At 40.7% G+C, this 14,854-nt stretch overlaps 1 protein-coding gene across 1 annotated transcript in view; it reads left to right on the top strand.

Moving 5' to 3' along the window:
• PLEKHH2 (pleckstrin homology, MyTH4 and FERM domain containing H2) overlaps positions 1-14,854 on the top strand; it is a 97,247-nt gene that overhangs the window by 70,098 nt on the left and 12,295 nt on the right. Inside the window, exons 20-24 of the mRNA XM_021701203.2 lie at positions 1,709-1,806; positions 4,040-4,217; positions 5,567-5,722; positions 7,547-7,644; positions 14,018-14,159. Coding sequence (XP_021556878.1) covers positions 1,709-1,806; positions 4,040-4,217; positions 5,567-5,722; positions 7,547-7,644; positions 14,018-14,159 — 672 coding nt within the window. The remainder of the gene's footprint in view (positions 1-1,708; positions 1,807-4,039; positions 4,218-5,566; positions 5,723-7,546; positions 7,645-14,017; positions 14,160-14,854) is intronic.

Here is a 14,854-nt window from a genome sequence, read left to right as displayed (position 1 = left end):
AGTGTGTATGTGTGTGTATTTATGCACACTCACTGTTTCCACATCACTAAAGCTGCAGTGTGCATACTACTTTTTTAAAACTGTAGAACATAACATTTCCCCTGTATCCTTCAGCATTCTTCAAAAACATTAACGGTGCATTAATATCAGTCACTACACATTTAGGTTCTTCCAGTCATTTTTCTTATAATAAATACCACTACCGTAGACATCTCCAAAACCTAAACTCTGAGTACAAGTCCAGCGAATTTCTTTGAATCCATTTCTAGAATTTCCGCATATTTTCAACAATGTTCAGTGTCATTCTGCTTTTAAATTCTCTCCAGGTAAAGAGTGGTATTTCACTAGTGATTTAGGATGCCTTTCTTTAACTATTAGTGTAGCTGAGTTTATTTTCAGGTAGCTTTTGGTCACTGATGTTTACTCTTCAATGAATGCCTGTTTTAATCTTTGCTTATTAACTCCCCATTAACTGCAGGATGAAACTAGAAAGTTCTTACCCTAGCAAATAGTACTCTCAGGGGATTCAGGTTTCATGGGAGTTGGAGCTTATACAATTTAAGCTTATACTAATAATGTGTGTTTTTTTTTTTAAGTATGTTACTTTCACACATTTTAAAAGAACACAGAATCATATAAACACAGTAGATACGGCTGTTCCCAGGCCTTGGAGGGCCCATGCATGAGTGATGTTGGAAGCTTAAGCTTCATTTGTATTGAGGGCCCTTCATAATCTAGCTCCTGAAGCCTCCTCTTTCTCCACTTAATTTTATGCATCCTGCATCCAGCATACACTGAAAGAGTAAACACACCCCATTCTTCAGGCACACCATGCCTTCACATTATCCTTCACCTTGCACCTGCTGCTCTTCCTGTTACCTGGGTCCCCTTCTCTCTTCCTACCTGTAGACTTTACAGTTGACCCAGGCAACATCTCTCCTGTGAATACTTCCCTGACTCCCACAGCAGTTAATTATTCCCTCCGTTGGTTATACTTAAAAAAAAAAGATTATGACATGGTATTAGCCATGTTATATTGTAAATTACTGTTAAAATATATAACTCTCCTAGACTGTAGGTAACTCAAGAGCAGAGACAGTACCTTTTTCCCCCTCCTTCTTTTTCATATAACATTTACAAAATGATTGAAGTTATTCTTGCTTAATAAGAAAAAAAATAGAAAAGAAGATACAGAACAGAGCAAAGGAAAAACAAAAATCACATGTAATCCCATTACATAGAGATAACCTCTGCTAATATTATTATACTTGCCCCTTACTTAGATATATATATATGTGTGTATGTGTGGGTAGATTGGTTTTGGTTTGGGATATATGATTTTTTACTGTTTTCAGTCTGCCTTTCCTCAAAGCCATTACTTCTATTTCAGCAAATGAGTAAATACATAAGTGGACAAAAACAATGCCCCCTACTCTTTGAGAGTGATGTCAAAAGAACTACCATATCTACATGACCTTGGGTACCTCAGTTGTAGACAATAGGGTATACAATTCGATGGATTATCGTGGGATGTTTGTATTGTAAATACTCCAAGCAGATAACGTTTATGTGGAAGAAGCAAAAACGTGTGGGGGCTGAGAAGGACCATCATCATCCGTTTCCTCACAGCCCCTGCCAGTCACACTGGCTCTCGCTCGGGTCTCTGCCTGCCAGATGGTGTCTAACCTGGGTGCTTCTCTTTGCCCAGGGCTGGCAGCTCTTGGCTCTCTGTGTTGGGCTCTTCCTTCCCCACCATCCTTTCCTGTGGCTCCTCAGGCTCCACCTAAAGAGGAATGCAGATTCCAGGTGTGCAGACAACTAGCCAGCTGAACGGTTTTCGTGGCTCTGAAAGTCGACAATAAGTCATAAGTATTTAGTAACCTGCCAGGTACATTTGCGGAGGAATGTGTGAAACGACTGTTGGTACAGGAGCCCTTGGTTCTCCTTTGTGTGAGGCTTGGAAAATATTTCCTTTGTTGTGCTAAATCTCTTACAGAAGGCTGCAATAAAGGCTTGAAAAATTGACAGAGAATATTTTTTTTTAAAGATTTTATTTCTTTATTTGAGAGAGAGAATGAGATAGAGACAGAGAGAGCATGAGGGGGGGAGGGTCAGAGGGAGAAGCAGACTCCCTGCTGAGCAGGGAGCCCGATGCGGGACTCGATCCCGGGACTCCAGGATCATGACCTGAGCTGAAGGCATTCACTTAACCAACTGAGCCACTCAGGCACCCGACAAAGAATATTTTTAAGTGAAAAGTCTTTGTACATTTCAGGGCTGGATGACTTAGCAAGAGTGGGTGCTCATTCCCTAAAAGCAACTGTTTTGTTTCCTTCGTTTTCCCTGTAGCTATTTTTCTACATTGAACTCTTTTATGTGGGAAAACTTCCCCGAGGGTCTTCCCTCCTTTTATACCTGTGTGTATTTGAATTGCTTCAGAATTTTTACCCCCTTCAAAAAGACATTTAAAATCGCCTGTCGGTATGGCTTTCTTACAGTGGGACCCAGGGCACCCAGCCGGGAGTTATCAGGATCATTCTGCGCAACAGGCTCATGTTATGCGACTTAAATAGACTCTGGCTCTAAAACAAACAGAAGAAACACAATGATAACAGAAAACAACTTAGAAATAAAATACTCCCCAATTTGTATTATATTTGGGGGACTCTGTGATCAAAGTCATGTGATTTTATTTATTTATTTATTTATTTATTTATTTATATTTTTAAGTAATCTCTATACTCCAGTGTGGGGCTTGAATTCATGATCCCAAGATCAAGAGTCCCATGCTCTCCTGAGAGAGCCAGCCAGGCACCCCAAGGTCACGTGCTTTTAGTTGTAGTCACTGAAGAACCCCTAGACAAAGGGTGGCATTTTAAGATTTATTTATTAGAGAGAGAGGGAAAGAAAGAGTGTGCACGTGCAGAGAGGGAAGAGGTAAAGGGAGAGGGAGAGTCTTTTTTTTTTTAATATTTTATTTATTTATCTGACAGAGAGAGACACAGCAAGAGAGGGAACACAAGCAGGGGGAGTGGGAGAGGGAGAAGCAGGGTTCCTGCCGAGCAGGGAGCCTGATGCGGGGCTCGATTCCAGGACCCTGGGACCATGACCTGAGCTGAAGGCAGCCGCTTAACTGACTGAGCCACCCAGGTGCCCCGGGGGAGGGAGAGTCTTAAGCAGACTCCTTGCAGAGTGCAGAGCCCAACGCAGGGCTCAATCTCAATGACCCTGAGATCACGACCTGAGCCAAAACCAAGAGTTGGACACTTAACCATCTGCACCACCCAGGCACCCCAAAGGGAGGCATTTTAAAGATTTCATTTTTAAGTAATCTCTACAGCTAACGTGGGGTTCAAACTCACAACCCTGAGATCAAGAGTCACGCACCCCTAAAGGGTTTCATTTTAAAGTCTGCCTAAAAGGCACTTTACAATACAAACATATTTGGAGGTATTATCAGTCTGCTTTTATAAAAATTATGTATAACAAATGAGGGCAAATAAGATCTCTATCCAGTTTTTGCATTTATTTACTCCAGTGGTTTTGTTTAATGCTTAAGATTTTTTAAGAAGTGCATGTTTTATAGGGTTAAGAAAGAACATACATGTATTTTTTTGTTGTTTGAAGGTATTTTCTTACCAAGTTTAGCAGTCAAGCACTAACCTCCATGTTCCTCCAAAGAGAACTCTGCTACATCATGTTTCCTAAGTTAGCCTATCCTATTTTCATACAATTATTTCCTCTGTATTTGTTAATATAATTCCTGTCTATTGATCATATAATGACTGGTAACTTTAAATTCATTTTGTGACTACAATAATACAATAAAGAGGAAGACTGCTTTATGGGGAAGTTTGATTCAGTCAGTTGCAAAAGTAAAGAAACTAGAATTTGAGAAAAGTTATAGCAGTTTAATATTATCATTCAAAAAGAAGAATTAATGTCAAAGTTAGCGTAAGACATGGTAATGTACACCAACCTAATGTATTAGGTTGTCTCAAATTTATTCCTAGGCTTTATCTTAAGTTGTGTATTATAGGACAGAATTTGGAAAATATGCCATTTACTGTCAGCGATGTGTGGAAAGAACACAACAAAATGGAGATCGAGAAGCAAGACCCTCAAGAATGGAAATTCTTTCAACCCTTCTTCGAAACCCTTACCATCATTCTTTGCCCTTCAGTATCCCCGTGCACTTCATGAATGGGATATATCAGGTGGGTTACACTTTCTGCCCTGATGAAAGCATGCTTGCTTAACCTTGAATCTTGCGTGTAGCTTCTGTGGAATAGGGGAGTGAGACTATCTTCCTACCTTTGTCATCAGCTGTCAGTGATCATAAATGTGCAAATATATTACATCTTCTATCAGAACAGCTGAGTTTTGAAACACTTTTGCTAAGAAGGATTCACACTGAAATCCAAATTGAGCCAAATAAGGGAGGAGTTTTACTGCTCTTAAAATTCTGATAGAGAAAATCAAAAACACTTTGGTTGAGGCTTTTCCCAACCAGTGCACTTGCTAGGTGAGAAAATAAATACTGACAGTGGGTGTGTATAGACTTAGTTTTTTCAAAGTCTCCGAATCTCAAGAATTATCTGGGAAAACTCCTCTCAGGCCTTCCAGCTCTCAGATCTAGGTGTTCACTTATTTTTTCTTATAGATTTTATTTATTTATTTATTTGAGAGAGAGAGAGAGAGAGAGAGCAAGAGAGAGCACAAGTGAAGGGAAGGGCAGATGAAGAGGGAGTAGCAGGCTCCCCGCTGAGCAGGGAACCCAACATGGGGCTCGATCCCAGGACCCCAAGATCATGACCTGAGCCGGAGGCAGCTGCTTAACCGACTGAGCCACCCAGGCGTCCCCAGATGTTCACTTATTAACGGAAGCAAACATGTTCCAAAGCCGGCAGCTAATCTTTGCCGCCATAGCTTTTTATCACAGAGTTCAGATATGTAACTGCATATTAAAGAAACAAACAGTATTTATATTTATTTATTCATTTTTAATTGAAGTGTTGGCACACAACGTTACACTACTTTCAGGTGTACAATGTGGTGATCCTACATTTATATACATTACGAAATGATCACAAAGATAAGTCTAGTTACCATTGTCACCATACAAAGTGATTACAAGATTATTGACTATATTCCCTATACTCGACTCTACATCCGCATGACTGTTTAAGTGCATTTCTTGTTTACTTTTTTCCATTAGCTTAAAGATTGCATATTGTACTGTAGTTCTCTGTTTGCTTTTAATGGGTGGGCATGATATCTCTGCAAGATGTTTATGGCTGTCAAATGATCTTTGTATTTTGAATTCATGTGTGTTGGCTGAAGCCAAGATTTCTGAATTCTTACAGCAACCTAGCAATTAAGATGACATTAATTTTCTCCAGTGGAGATTTGGTTTGGGGGGGAGTTAAAGCACCTAGATAAATATATGTTATCATTAATCATGCATCAAATATGCCCTGTCTCCCCCCTAAAATCCCTCTTGAAATTTAAGTTTGAAATGTACATAGTTTTTAATTAAGAGAACAACTTTGTTATTTCTGCTTAGGTAGTTGGATTTGATGCATCTACCACAGTGGAAGAATTTTTGAACACTTTGAACCAAGATACAGGAATGAGGAAGCCAACACAGTCTGGCTTTGCATTATTCACGGACGATCCTTCTGGCAGGGATTTAGAGCATTGTCTTCAAGGAAACATAAAGGTGAAGCCAACTCCTTTTAAGAAGGCACACCCGGCAAACAGCAAAGAAGCTACTTTTTGCTATTTGCAAAAAATTTAGTTCAGGAGGTTTCAAAAATTTTAAATCATCTAATCTGCACGATAAAAAAAAAATTGTTGAAGTAGAATTCTTAAACACAATCTGCACACACACATGCTCCATGTTAAGACAGGAAAAGATTAATAATAGCAATACCACCCTAACTAGTAGGGTAATAAGAGAGGAGGTATGGAAACCCTAATAAAATAGCTTTTTATCGTGTTCATTCACTAGGCAATATTTACCTGTTGTAGGAGCTGGGCTGGACCTTCTGGGCAATGCAAAGAAGGACCAGAAGTAGTCCCTGTCCACAGTGAATTTATAATTTGCTTGGGGAAGAGCAGCCTTATACGCTGATAAACTTAAGCCAAAATTTAAAGTGATAAATGATTTAAGAGTCCTGTGAATGTTCCACAGAGATTAAGTTCAGCACTGGAAAATCAGGAAGAGCTGAACTGGACTTTAAAGGACGGGTAGAAAATGGGCCTGTGGAAATAAAGAGGGAATTGCAAACATAAGGAAAATCATGAACAAAGATGGAAAATTGGAAGATTTTTTAAAAAATCTTTTCTAGGTCATAGTAAAATGACTTTAATAAAGTTTCCATCTAGCAATGGTAACAGAAATATAAAATACAGAACCATAGAACCTTACAGGAATAGCCCTCTTATTTGCAAATGAGGAAGCTGTAGCCCAAGAGCAGAAAACGATTTACACCCAATAGCACAACTAGAACTGGGTCTGGGTCCTTTCCTTACTTGATATGGTCCTTGATTGCTCTTGGGAATAAGCGCCTTGTTGCAGGGTGAAGGTATTTCTGTGATTTGAAGATGAAAGAATTGAGGCAGAATAGGAGAAGAAATAGAATCAGAAGTAATAGATCCCACAGGTTAAGAGGACATGAAATGTCAGTACTTTTCCTCGAACTACCGAAGCCCAACTTCAGTTGCAGATCAGCCTATTGGGGCCAGAAGGGGTTCCACAGAACACTGTTGAAACTCATACTTAGTTCATTAGAAATGTTGGTTAGTAGGTGTGCTACCCGCCTCCCCACCCCTCTGCATATGTGTCTGCATACTGAGAAATCTAGATAAAGGAATGTCTTTTTCTCCTCAGCTCCAGGTATATCCTATCCGGTTCAGCACATTCAAATGTAAATTTTTGAGACACACATTCCTAGAGCACTGTTGTTAATAATTAGTCAAGAAGATAAGCTAGTCTTTTTGGTTGACTTGAGCTGAGTATACTGCTTACCACATATTTTTTAAAACTTTTATTTATAATTCTCTAGACGACCTGTTAAAAAAAGCAAGCAAACATTTATTTGATACCTGAAGAATTTTTTTTTCTTTCCAATCAAAGAATCTTAAGATTACATTTCAAGTTTCTTTGAGATAACTTCAGTTATTCCAGTCTTTATAAACTCAGAAGGTGGAAAAGTTGCTTCTTCAATGACTAAATTATGAAAAAAATTCCTGGAATCTTCTTGTTTCCAGTCTCATGCAGTCTTTCATTAAGATTCCTTTTTGAGTAAAAAATTCATGGCCACAGTCCAAAGTTAATGGGTGTCCAAGAGGATAAGTGGACCAAAGAACAATTTATAATTAAATCTAAAACCAGGAGTGCACAGAAGCTTAAAACAAAAGGCTTCAGTCTGTTTGGTTTGATCATGTTAATTGGAAATTTTTCAGTCTGCAGACATGCTTGTCTTCAAAAAATGCTGATTTGAGAATTGCTCTAAATCTCTGTTTTCCTCTTCCCTTCTAGATATGTGACATTATTTCTAAGTGGGAGCAGGCCTCCAAAGAACAGCAGCCTGGGAAATGGGAAGGTACGAGAACTGTTCGTCTAACTTATAAAAACAGGTGTGTAATGCTGTATCCAAATGTCAAAGTATGGGTGTACCGTTATGCTCAAATCATGCGCCAACACTTTCTCATTAAATAGGCTTGCTAGTTACAACATTTATTTGTGTGTTGGTTTTTCAGTAAAAGGAAACTCTGCTTCTCTAGGGAGAAACTGTCACATAAAATTTTGTTTCTCACTCTAGTCTCTTTAAGTCATGAACGGGTATATTTTATAAAAATATGCATTTGGACAAAGATTAGGAAAAAACTGTAAGAAAGAATAGCTGCTTTCTTAAGGTGGTCACTACATGGGTGAATTTTTTTCACTTTCAACAGTTTCTTTAGCATTACATTTTTCATAAAGATTAAATACTCAAATACTCTACTGAAGATCTGTAGTAGGAAGAAATATTTCTGGGGGCACCTACCTTGCTGGCTCAGTCGGAAGAGCATATGACTCTTGATCTTGGGGTCTTAAGTTTGAGCCCCATGGTGGGCATAGAGATTACTTAAATAAAACAAAATCTGGGGCGCCTGGGTGGCATAGTCGGTTTAGTGTCTGCCTTTATGCTCAGGTCATGATCCCAGGGTCCCTGCTCTGTGGGGAGCATGCTTCTCCCTCTCCCTCTGCCTGCCGCTCCCCCTGCTTGTGCTCTCTCTCTCTCCCTGTCAAATAAATAAATAAATAAATTCTTTAAAAAAATAATAAAATAATGGGGCGCCTGGGTGGCTCAGTCCTTAAGCGTCTGCCTTCGGCTCCGGTCATGATCCCAGGGTCCTGGGATCAAGCCCCGCATCGGGCTCCCTGCTTGGCGGGAAGCCTGCTTCTCCCTCTCCCACTCCCCCTGCTTGTGTTCCTGCTCTCATGTATTTTCTCATGTATTAGCAGAAGGTAGTACTTAGTAAAAACAGTGTTCACTGACCAGGTGACATAAACTGTACAAAAAAATAAAAAGGTATTTTGCTGATTTTATGTGGATCTTCTACCCCATAAAATAAGAAATCTAAAATATCAGACCAGAGAATTACTGGTGGAATTACTGATTTAATGGTTACTTCTTTCAGAAGCCAACTTTTGGAAGATGTTCGTAGGCCTAAAATTGGAGTGTAAGAAGTAAAGACACTATTGGGGTGCCTGGGTGACTCAGCCGTTAAACGTCTGCCTTTGGCTCAGGTCATGATCCCAGGGTCCTGGGATAGAGCCCCACATCGGGTTCCCTGCTCAGCGGGAAGCCTGCTTCTCCTTCTCCCACTCCCCCTGCTTGTGTTCCCTCTCTCGCTGTGTCTCTATTTGTCAAATAAATAAAATCTTAAAAAAAAAAAAAAGAAGTAGTAAAGACACTATATAACAAAGAATTTGATAGCCTTTGATCCAGTTAGGGATTTCTTTTCCTAATGATCTGTCCCACAGAAATACCCACGTATGTGAATGAGAATATTCCAGTACATCCCAGTATCTTCTTTGCCATATGTTTTGTAACAGTGAAAACTAAGTGTTGGGAGGGACTTCACGTGTTTATTAATAGGGGAATGGTTGAATAAATATGGTGCATTCATATTGGCGCCTACTCTCAGAAGGCCACCCACTGTTTGAACGGATTCCTTTGATCCGAATAAATGGCAGTCATGAGCCATTGGTCGTAGCCATTGGAAGGAGCTTCTCTATTCAGGGGTTCATGAACTGTGGTGATTTGCAAGACTTGTGAGTAACAAGAAGGTGATTGTTAAGCTTTGGTATCTAAGATTTTAAAATCATGCTTCCTGGAGATAAGCAGGATTACTTAGATAATGGAAATCTAGTAGGCTCTACTCCTGAAGGAACCTCTTGCCACTGATGGTAGCCTTTATCTGTGGTCCTTTGGTGACTGGCAAGTACAGCAGGTTGGAAGACTTGCTCGGCCTTTTGGCTAACATCAAGTATGGAAGACTTGGACCTTCCGGATGATTTTGATTTAGTTCTGTGATTGCTGGAGTGGTGGTTCGTAAGGTGCGGGCGGTGGACCTGCAGCTTCAGGATCCCGTGGAAATACATTAGAAGTGCAAATTAGAGGGGGGCCTGGGTGGCTCAGTTGGTTAAGCGACTGCCTTCAGCTCAGGTCATGATCCTGGAGTCCCGGGATCGAGTCCCGCATTGGCTCCCTGCTCAGCGGGGAGTCTGCTTCTCTGAGCTCTGACCCTCCCCCCTCTCATGCTCTCTCTCAAATAAATAAATAAAAATCTTTAAAAAGAAAAAAAAAGTGCAAATTAGAGGCACCTGGGTGGTTCAGTGGGTTAAGCGTCTGACTCTTGATTTTGGCTCAGGTTGTGATCTCAGAGTCGTGGGATCAAGCCTGGTGTGGGGCTCTGCGCTCAGCCAGGAGTCTGCTTGTCCCTCTCCCTCTGCTCCTCCCCCTGCTCTCCCTCTCTCTCCCTCTCTCTCTCTATCTCTAAAATAAATAAATAAATAAATCTTAAAAAAAAAAAAGAAATGCTAATTATTAGGCCCCCTTCAGACCTATTGAGTCAAATAGAATCTCTGGGCATAAGGAGTCTGTGTTTTAACAATTCTCCAGGCGATTCTTACACGTGCTAACTTTTGAGAAGCACTGATCTGGAGGTCCCCATTGCTGCCCTGTCTCTTAATCTTAACTTTTGTGGAAGAGAGCCAACTCTTGGACCTGACCTGCCATCTGTCTTTATGCAGAGAGGTTCAGGAATTCTCATTTGGTTTTCTTGGAACTAAATGGAATTATTTCCAAGTCTAAGACGATTCCTAATAATGCATACCTTACGAATGCTTAGTACATGCTAATTCTGTCTGTGATGGCTATGATTGGAACCCAAATCAAATATGGATGAAATGGAGAAAGGTAGTCTTGAAACACAAATAAGAATAATACTCCAAGTCTAGCAAATGCCATTAGAAAGGATAAAGAGAGTTGTGAATAACACATAATAAAGGTTGCCTTGTCAAAGAAAAAAAAAAAAAGCCCCATGACAATATCTCTGACAAAAAAAGCAACTCAACCAAAAGGTTTAATTTTTAACAGAAGTTTGAAATGGCTGGATAGCCACAACTCTGAGAAAGTACTATGTTTCTACATACGGTCGCGTTTTGCATGTATGTATAAATAGCTTAGACAATGAGCCCTAATTTCCAGTGACACAGTGAGGAGGGGAACTGGCCATGACCTATCATGTGGCCAAGGACTTGGTTCTTCACGTCAGGCAGCACTGTAATGAGCGAAACTGCACACCAGCTCTCTATCGTGGAATTTGTATTTATATTTAGTAAGTTAATGGAATTTTAATTATTTAGATGTAGAGGATAAAGGTCTAATTAATAGCATTTGAACTTGTTTTTGTAGGCAACCATGTGGAAACTAATGTTTAAATTCTGTTTATGTTTAAGCTGCTTATTCAATTTGGTTTCATACTGTGTGTTTGAAACCACAGAAGTCAAGACGTGTTTTTAACAAAACAAAACTGGCAAGGGTCCTTCCCTGAAGAAGACAACTCTTCCTATCCCCCCCTGAAATACAAGGTTATTTTCAGTAGTCCTTTGTGATTATTAGTTTTCTGGAGCATAGATGGACATTCCCATCTCTGCCATCTTTAACACCTGTATCCTTTGGCTCCTAAGCCAAGAAGGATCTTGACGGGTCATCTAGGTTATCCCATTTCTTCCAGCTGTGTTCACACTAAAAAAGTTTCCAGAATGGCTTTTTGGGGGACGAAGACAGAGTAGGTCTTTGGAGCTGCCCCTGGAGCCAGGGTTCTCATGTCCCCTCTTCCACTTCCTATTACAGACAATAAAGGTCATTGGTACTGTTAAAAAAAAAAAAAATCCAGGGGCACCTGGGTGGCTTCTGTCTTCAGCTCAGGTCGTGATCCCAGGGTCCTGGGACTGAGCCCTGCATCTGGTTCCCTGCTCGGTGGGAAGCCTGCTTCTCCCTCTCCCACTCCCCCTGCTTGTGTTCCCTCTCTTACTGTGTCTCTCTCTGTCAAATAAATAAATAAATTCTTAAAAAAAAAAATCCAGAATGAAGAGACTCTTGTGATTCCAAAGACCACTAGAGAAGAACCCTAATAACAATACTAACAGTAATAATAATAGCCAACATTTATTGACCACTTACCACACACCAGGCCCTGTGCTGAGCTCCTTCTATGCATCTTCTGATATAATCCTAGCAACACCCCAGTGAGACGGGTATTATTATTATCCCCATCTTACAGAGGAGGAAACTGAAGCTTTAGTGTGTTAAGTCACTTACCCAAGGCTACAGAAGGGGACTTTTCAGGCTTTTTTGGCAAATAATTCCTGTGTTTAGTGATTCTACCATTCATTTACCCATTCATGCCGTAAACATCCGTTCAGTGTGCACCAGTGCCAGGCTTCATCGAAGCCCTGGGGATTCAAAGGTGAAAAGACCTCCCCTACCCTTTAGAATCTTCCAGTTTACAGGGAGAGAAAGACATGAAATCTTAGCAATGTAATTAATCCTGTAACAGGAACAGTAGAGCAGAGTAGTGAAGAACAGGAGCTCTGGAGAAACACCGCCTGAGTTATAATCCTGGCTGTCCACCTCACTGTGTGGCCTTGAGCAAGTCACTTACCACCTCTGTGCCTCAGATACCTTCTACATAAAATGGAAATGCAAACAGTATCTACTTCTAGGGCTTCTGAAGGACTAAGTTTGGCAAATGTAAATCCGAATTGGAGCCAGCCACACAGTAAATGCCCATCCATATTGGCTCTCACTATGAATATAACATGTGTATGTACAAGATGTTGTGGGAATATTGAAGAAGGGTTTGCAGAGTGGTGCCTTCTGAGCAGATGACTTGAGGTGGTCGCCGTAGAGGCAGCAGGCAAGGGGGTCACGACTGCAGTTCAGGAGTGTCATCAGTAGACACTGGAGGAAGGAATAGGGAAGGGAAGTAAGTGAACAAGAGGAGGAGAAAAACAACAGCAGGAAATAAATGCTCCTAGGAATGAAATATGAGCCAGTCGGAGGCAAACAAGGGTCCCCCAGCAGCGCTGGGAGCCCTGCCACGTCCAGGTAGCAGAACTGGTCCTCGTAGTGATGACATTTCCATCCCACAGCATTCCACTTCCTGGTGTCAAGTGAGGAGGTGGACATTTGCAAATAGCCCTGCTGTCTGACCCAGGCCCTGCCTGCATGACAGACGCCCACTTCCTCTACCGCAGGTCTCTTTAGGACTGGGGAGTGCCTAGAAGCTGTTCATATTGGAGACACACCACATTCCCCTGGCACCTTGTCTCTTCAAGACCGTGGATTTGAGTTTCTGACTCTTGATCATTTTTGTGACTCTCTGGTTCCTCTCCACATTCTGTCCAAGTCCCTGTGTAGTTGTTGGAGCCCAAACTCTTTCATTAGGGGCTTGAGTCAGCGATTCTCCATGTTGTCTTCTTATATACGTGTCCGGAATTGTTTTTCCCTTTTTGCCTATAGAGCTTCATTTCCCCTTTCCAGGTTCCATCTTTTGGGCATGCCAGAAAGAATAGAAAATGGGTCGGGCTCTGCGCTCAGGGCGGGAGTCTGCTTGAGGATTCTCTCCTCTCTCTGCTCCCCACCCCAATAACTCTCTCTCAAATCAGTAAATAAATCTTTAAAGTATGGCAAGGTATTGCTTACCCACCCCACTGTCATAACATCTACAGCATTGACAGCACCCCGTGCCTGGTCTGGAGCCTGAAGTCAGAGCCCCCATTTCTCCTGAATAGTGAAGCGGCAAAATGAGTAAATAAAGAAGGTCACTGAATTGCTGAAGGCCTCCTAGGCAAATAAAAGATATCTCCTATTTCAACAAGTAATAATAGCAACATGTAGACTATTTTTGAACTCCTAAAGCTGCTTATCCAGATACGGCAAAAAAAAAAAGGCGTCAAAACATTTAAATGTATAAATAAGATCTTTTAGACCCCCAGAGAAAACTGCCACCCCCACCCATTTGATGTTAATTTAGAATTGAAACCTTCATTTTCTATTCCCTAGTATGTCTAAGGTATTTAGGAAAGATCATGAGTGTTTTGAGAATTGCTTTTATACAGCCCATTGAAATGAAGGGTTACATCAGCATCCCTTCCAAGAGAGGGCATATTTAATTTCACTCAGTGCCTTAGGTTCTTCCTCAGTAGCACTTAAGGATTTGGTATTTTATGGCATAAAAAATAGCATAGAAGCGTTCCTCAACCTCAAAACAGCTTTTCCTCTGCTGAAAATATTATATGAAACAGACACAGAGATCACTGACAAATAATAATGGTCTAAGTTTGTATCACTTGGGGAACTACGTTAGAATAACCCCCATTAGTCCTCTGGATTCCTTTTACGTTCTTCCTTTGTAAGAATACCGTCTAATGAAAGATTTTCTCTTTTTTTAGACTATATTTCTCAATGCAAGCTCGTGGAGAGACTGATAGAGAAAAGTTGCTGTTAATGTATCAGACAAATGATCAAATAATAAATGGACTTTTTCCTCTGAACAAGGACCTGGCATTAGAAATGGCAGCTCTTTTAGCTCAGGTAACTTCCATGTTATGTAGAGTCATATTTAGTAAAGGTAAGATACTAATTTCTATATTGATTTAAATGTAGCAAAACAATATATCTTGTAATTCTTTAGATTCACGTTGCTATGATTAACACCTTAAAACTTATGGGCATTGTAATTATAGTTTGACTCAGAATTGCCGACTACAGTAAGGTCAACTAAGACAGTATTCCTAATGGAACCTCATTTCTTAATTATCTTGAAAGTATCCCTCTAGGCTCTGCATTTAATAAAGGAGTTTGAGTGTAGAGCTGCAGGGCTAAAGGCGCCATGCTGAAATCATTCAGTAATCTAATAGGAATCAGTCTTTGAAAAGGCTAGAGCACTTTCTCTGGCTTACCTATTATATCAGTAGGATTAACTTCAGACTTTTATAAACACACACTCAGAAATTAATAGTGACTTAATCCAAATAGAAGTATGTTTGTCTCTCACATAGAGAGATAGACATGCTGGCTCCCCTGCAGTCATCAGAGGCATGGGCTTTATCTTGCTCTCCATCCTTCTTCCCATAGCGTGTCCTCTTCACGGTCCTGGAGAGCTGCCAGAGCTGCAGCTATTACATCAGTGTTCCAGGCATCATGATGGAGGAAGGGCTGAAGCAGGGCATGCCTTCCCGTCTTTGAGAAACTTTCTGGAAGTTACATAGAACACTTGCATTTATGTC

This window comes from Neomonachus schauinslandi, chromosome 10, assembly GCF_002201575.2.
Source record: "Neomonachus schauinslandi chromosome 10, ASM220157v2, whole genome shotgun sequence".
Lineage (NCBI taxonomy): Eukaryota > Metazoa > Chordata > Mammalia > Carnivora > Phocidae > Neomonachus > Neomonachus schauinslandi.
The sequence above is the reverse complement of the archived record's forward strand: the minus strand, read 5'-3'. Positions and strand labels throughout refer to the sequence as shown.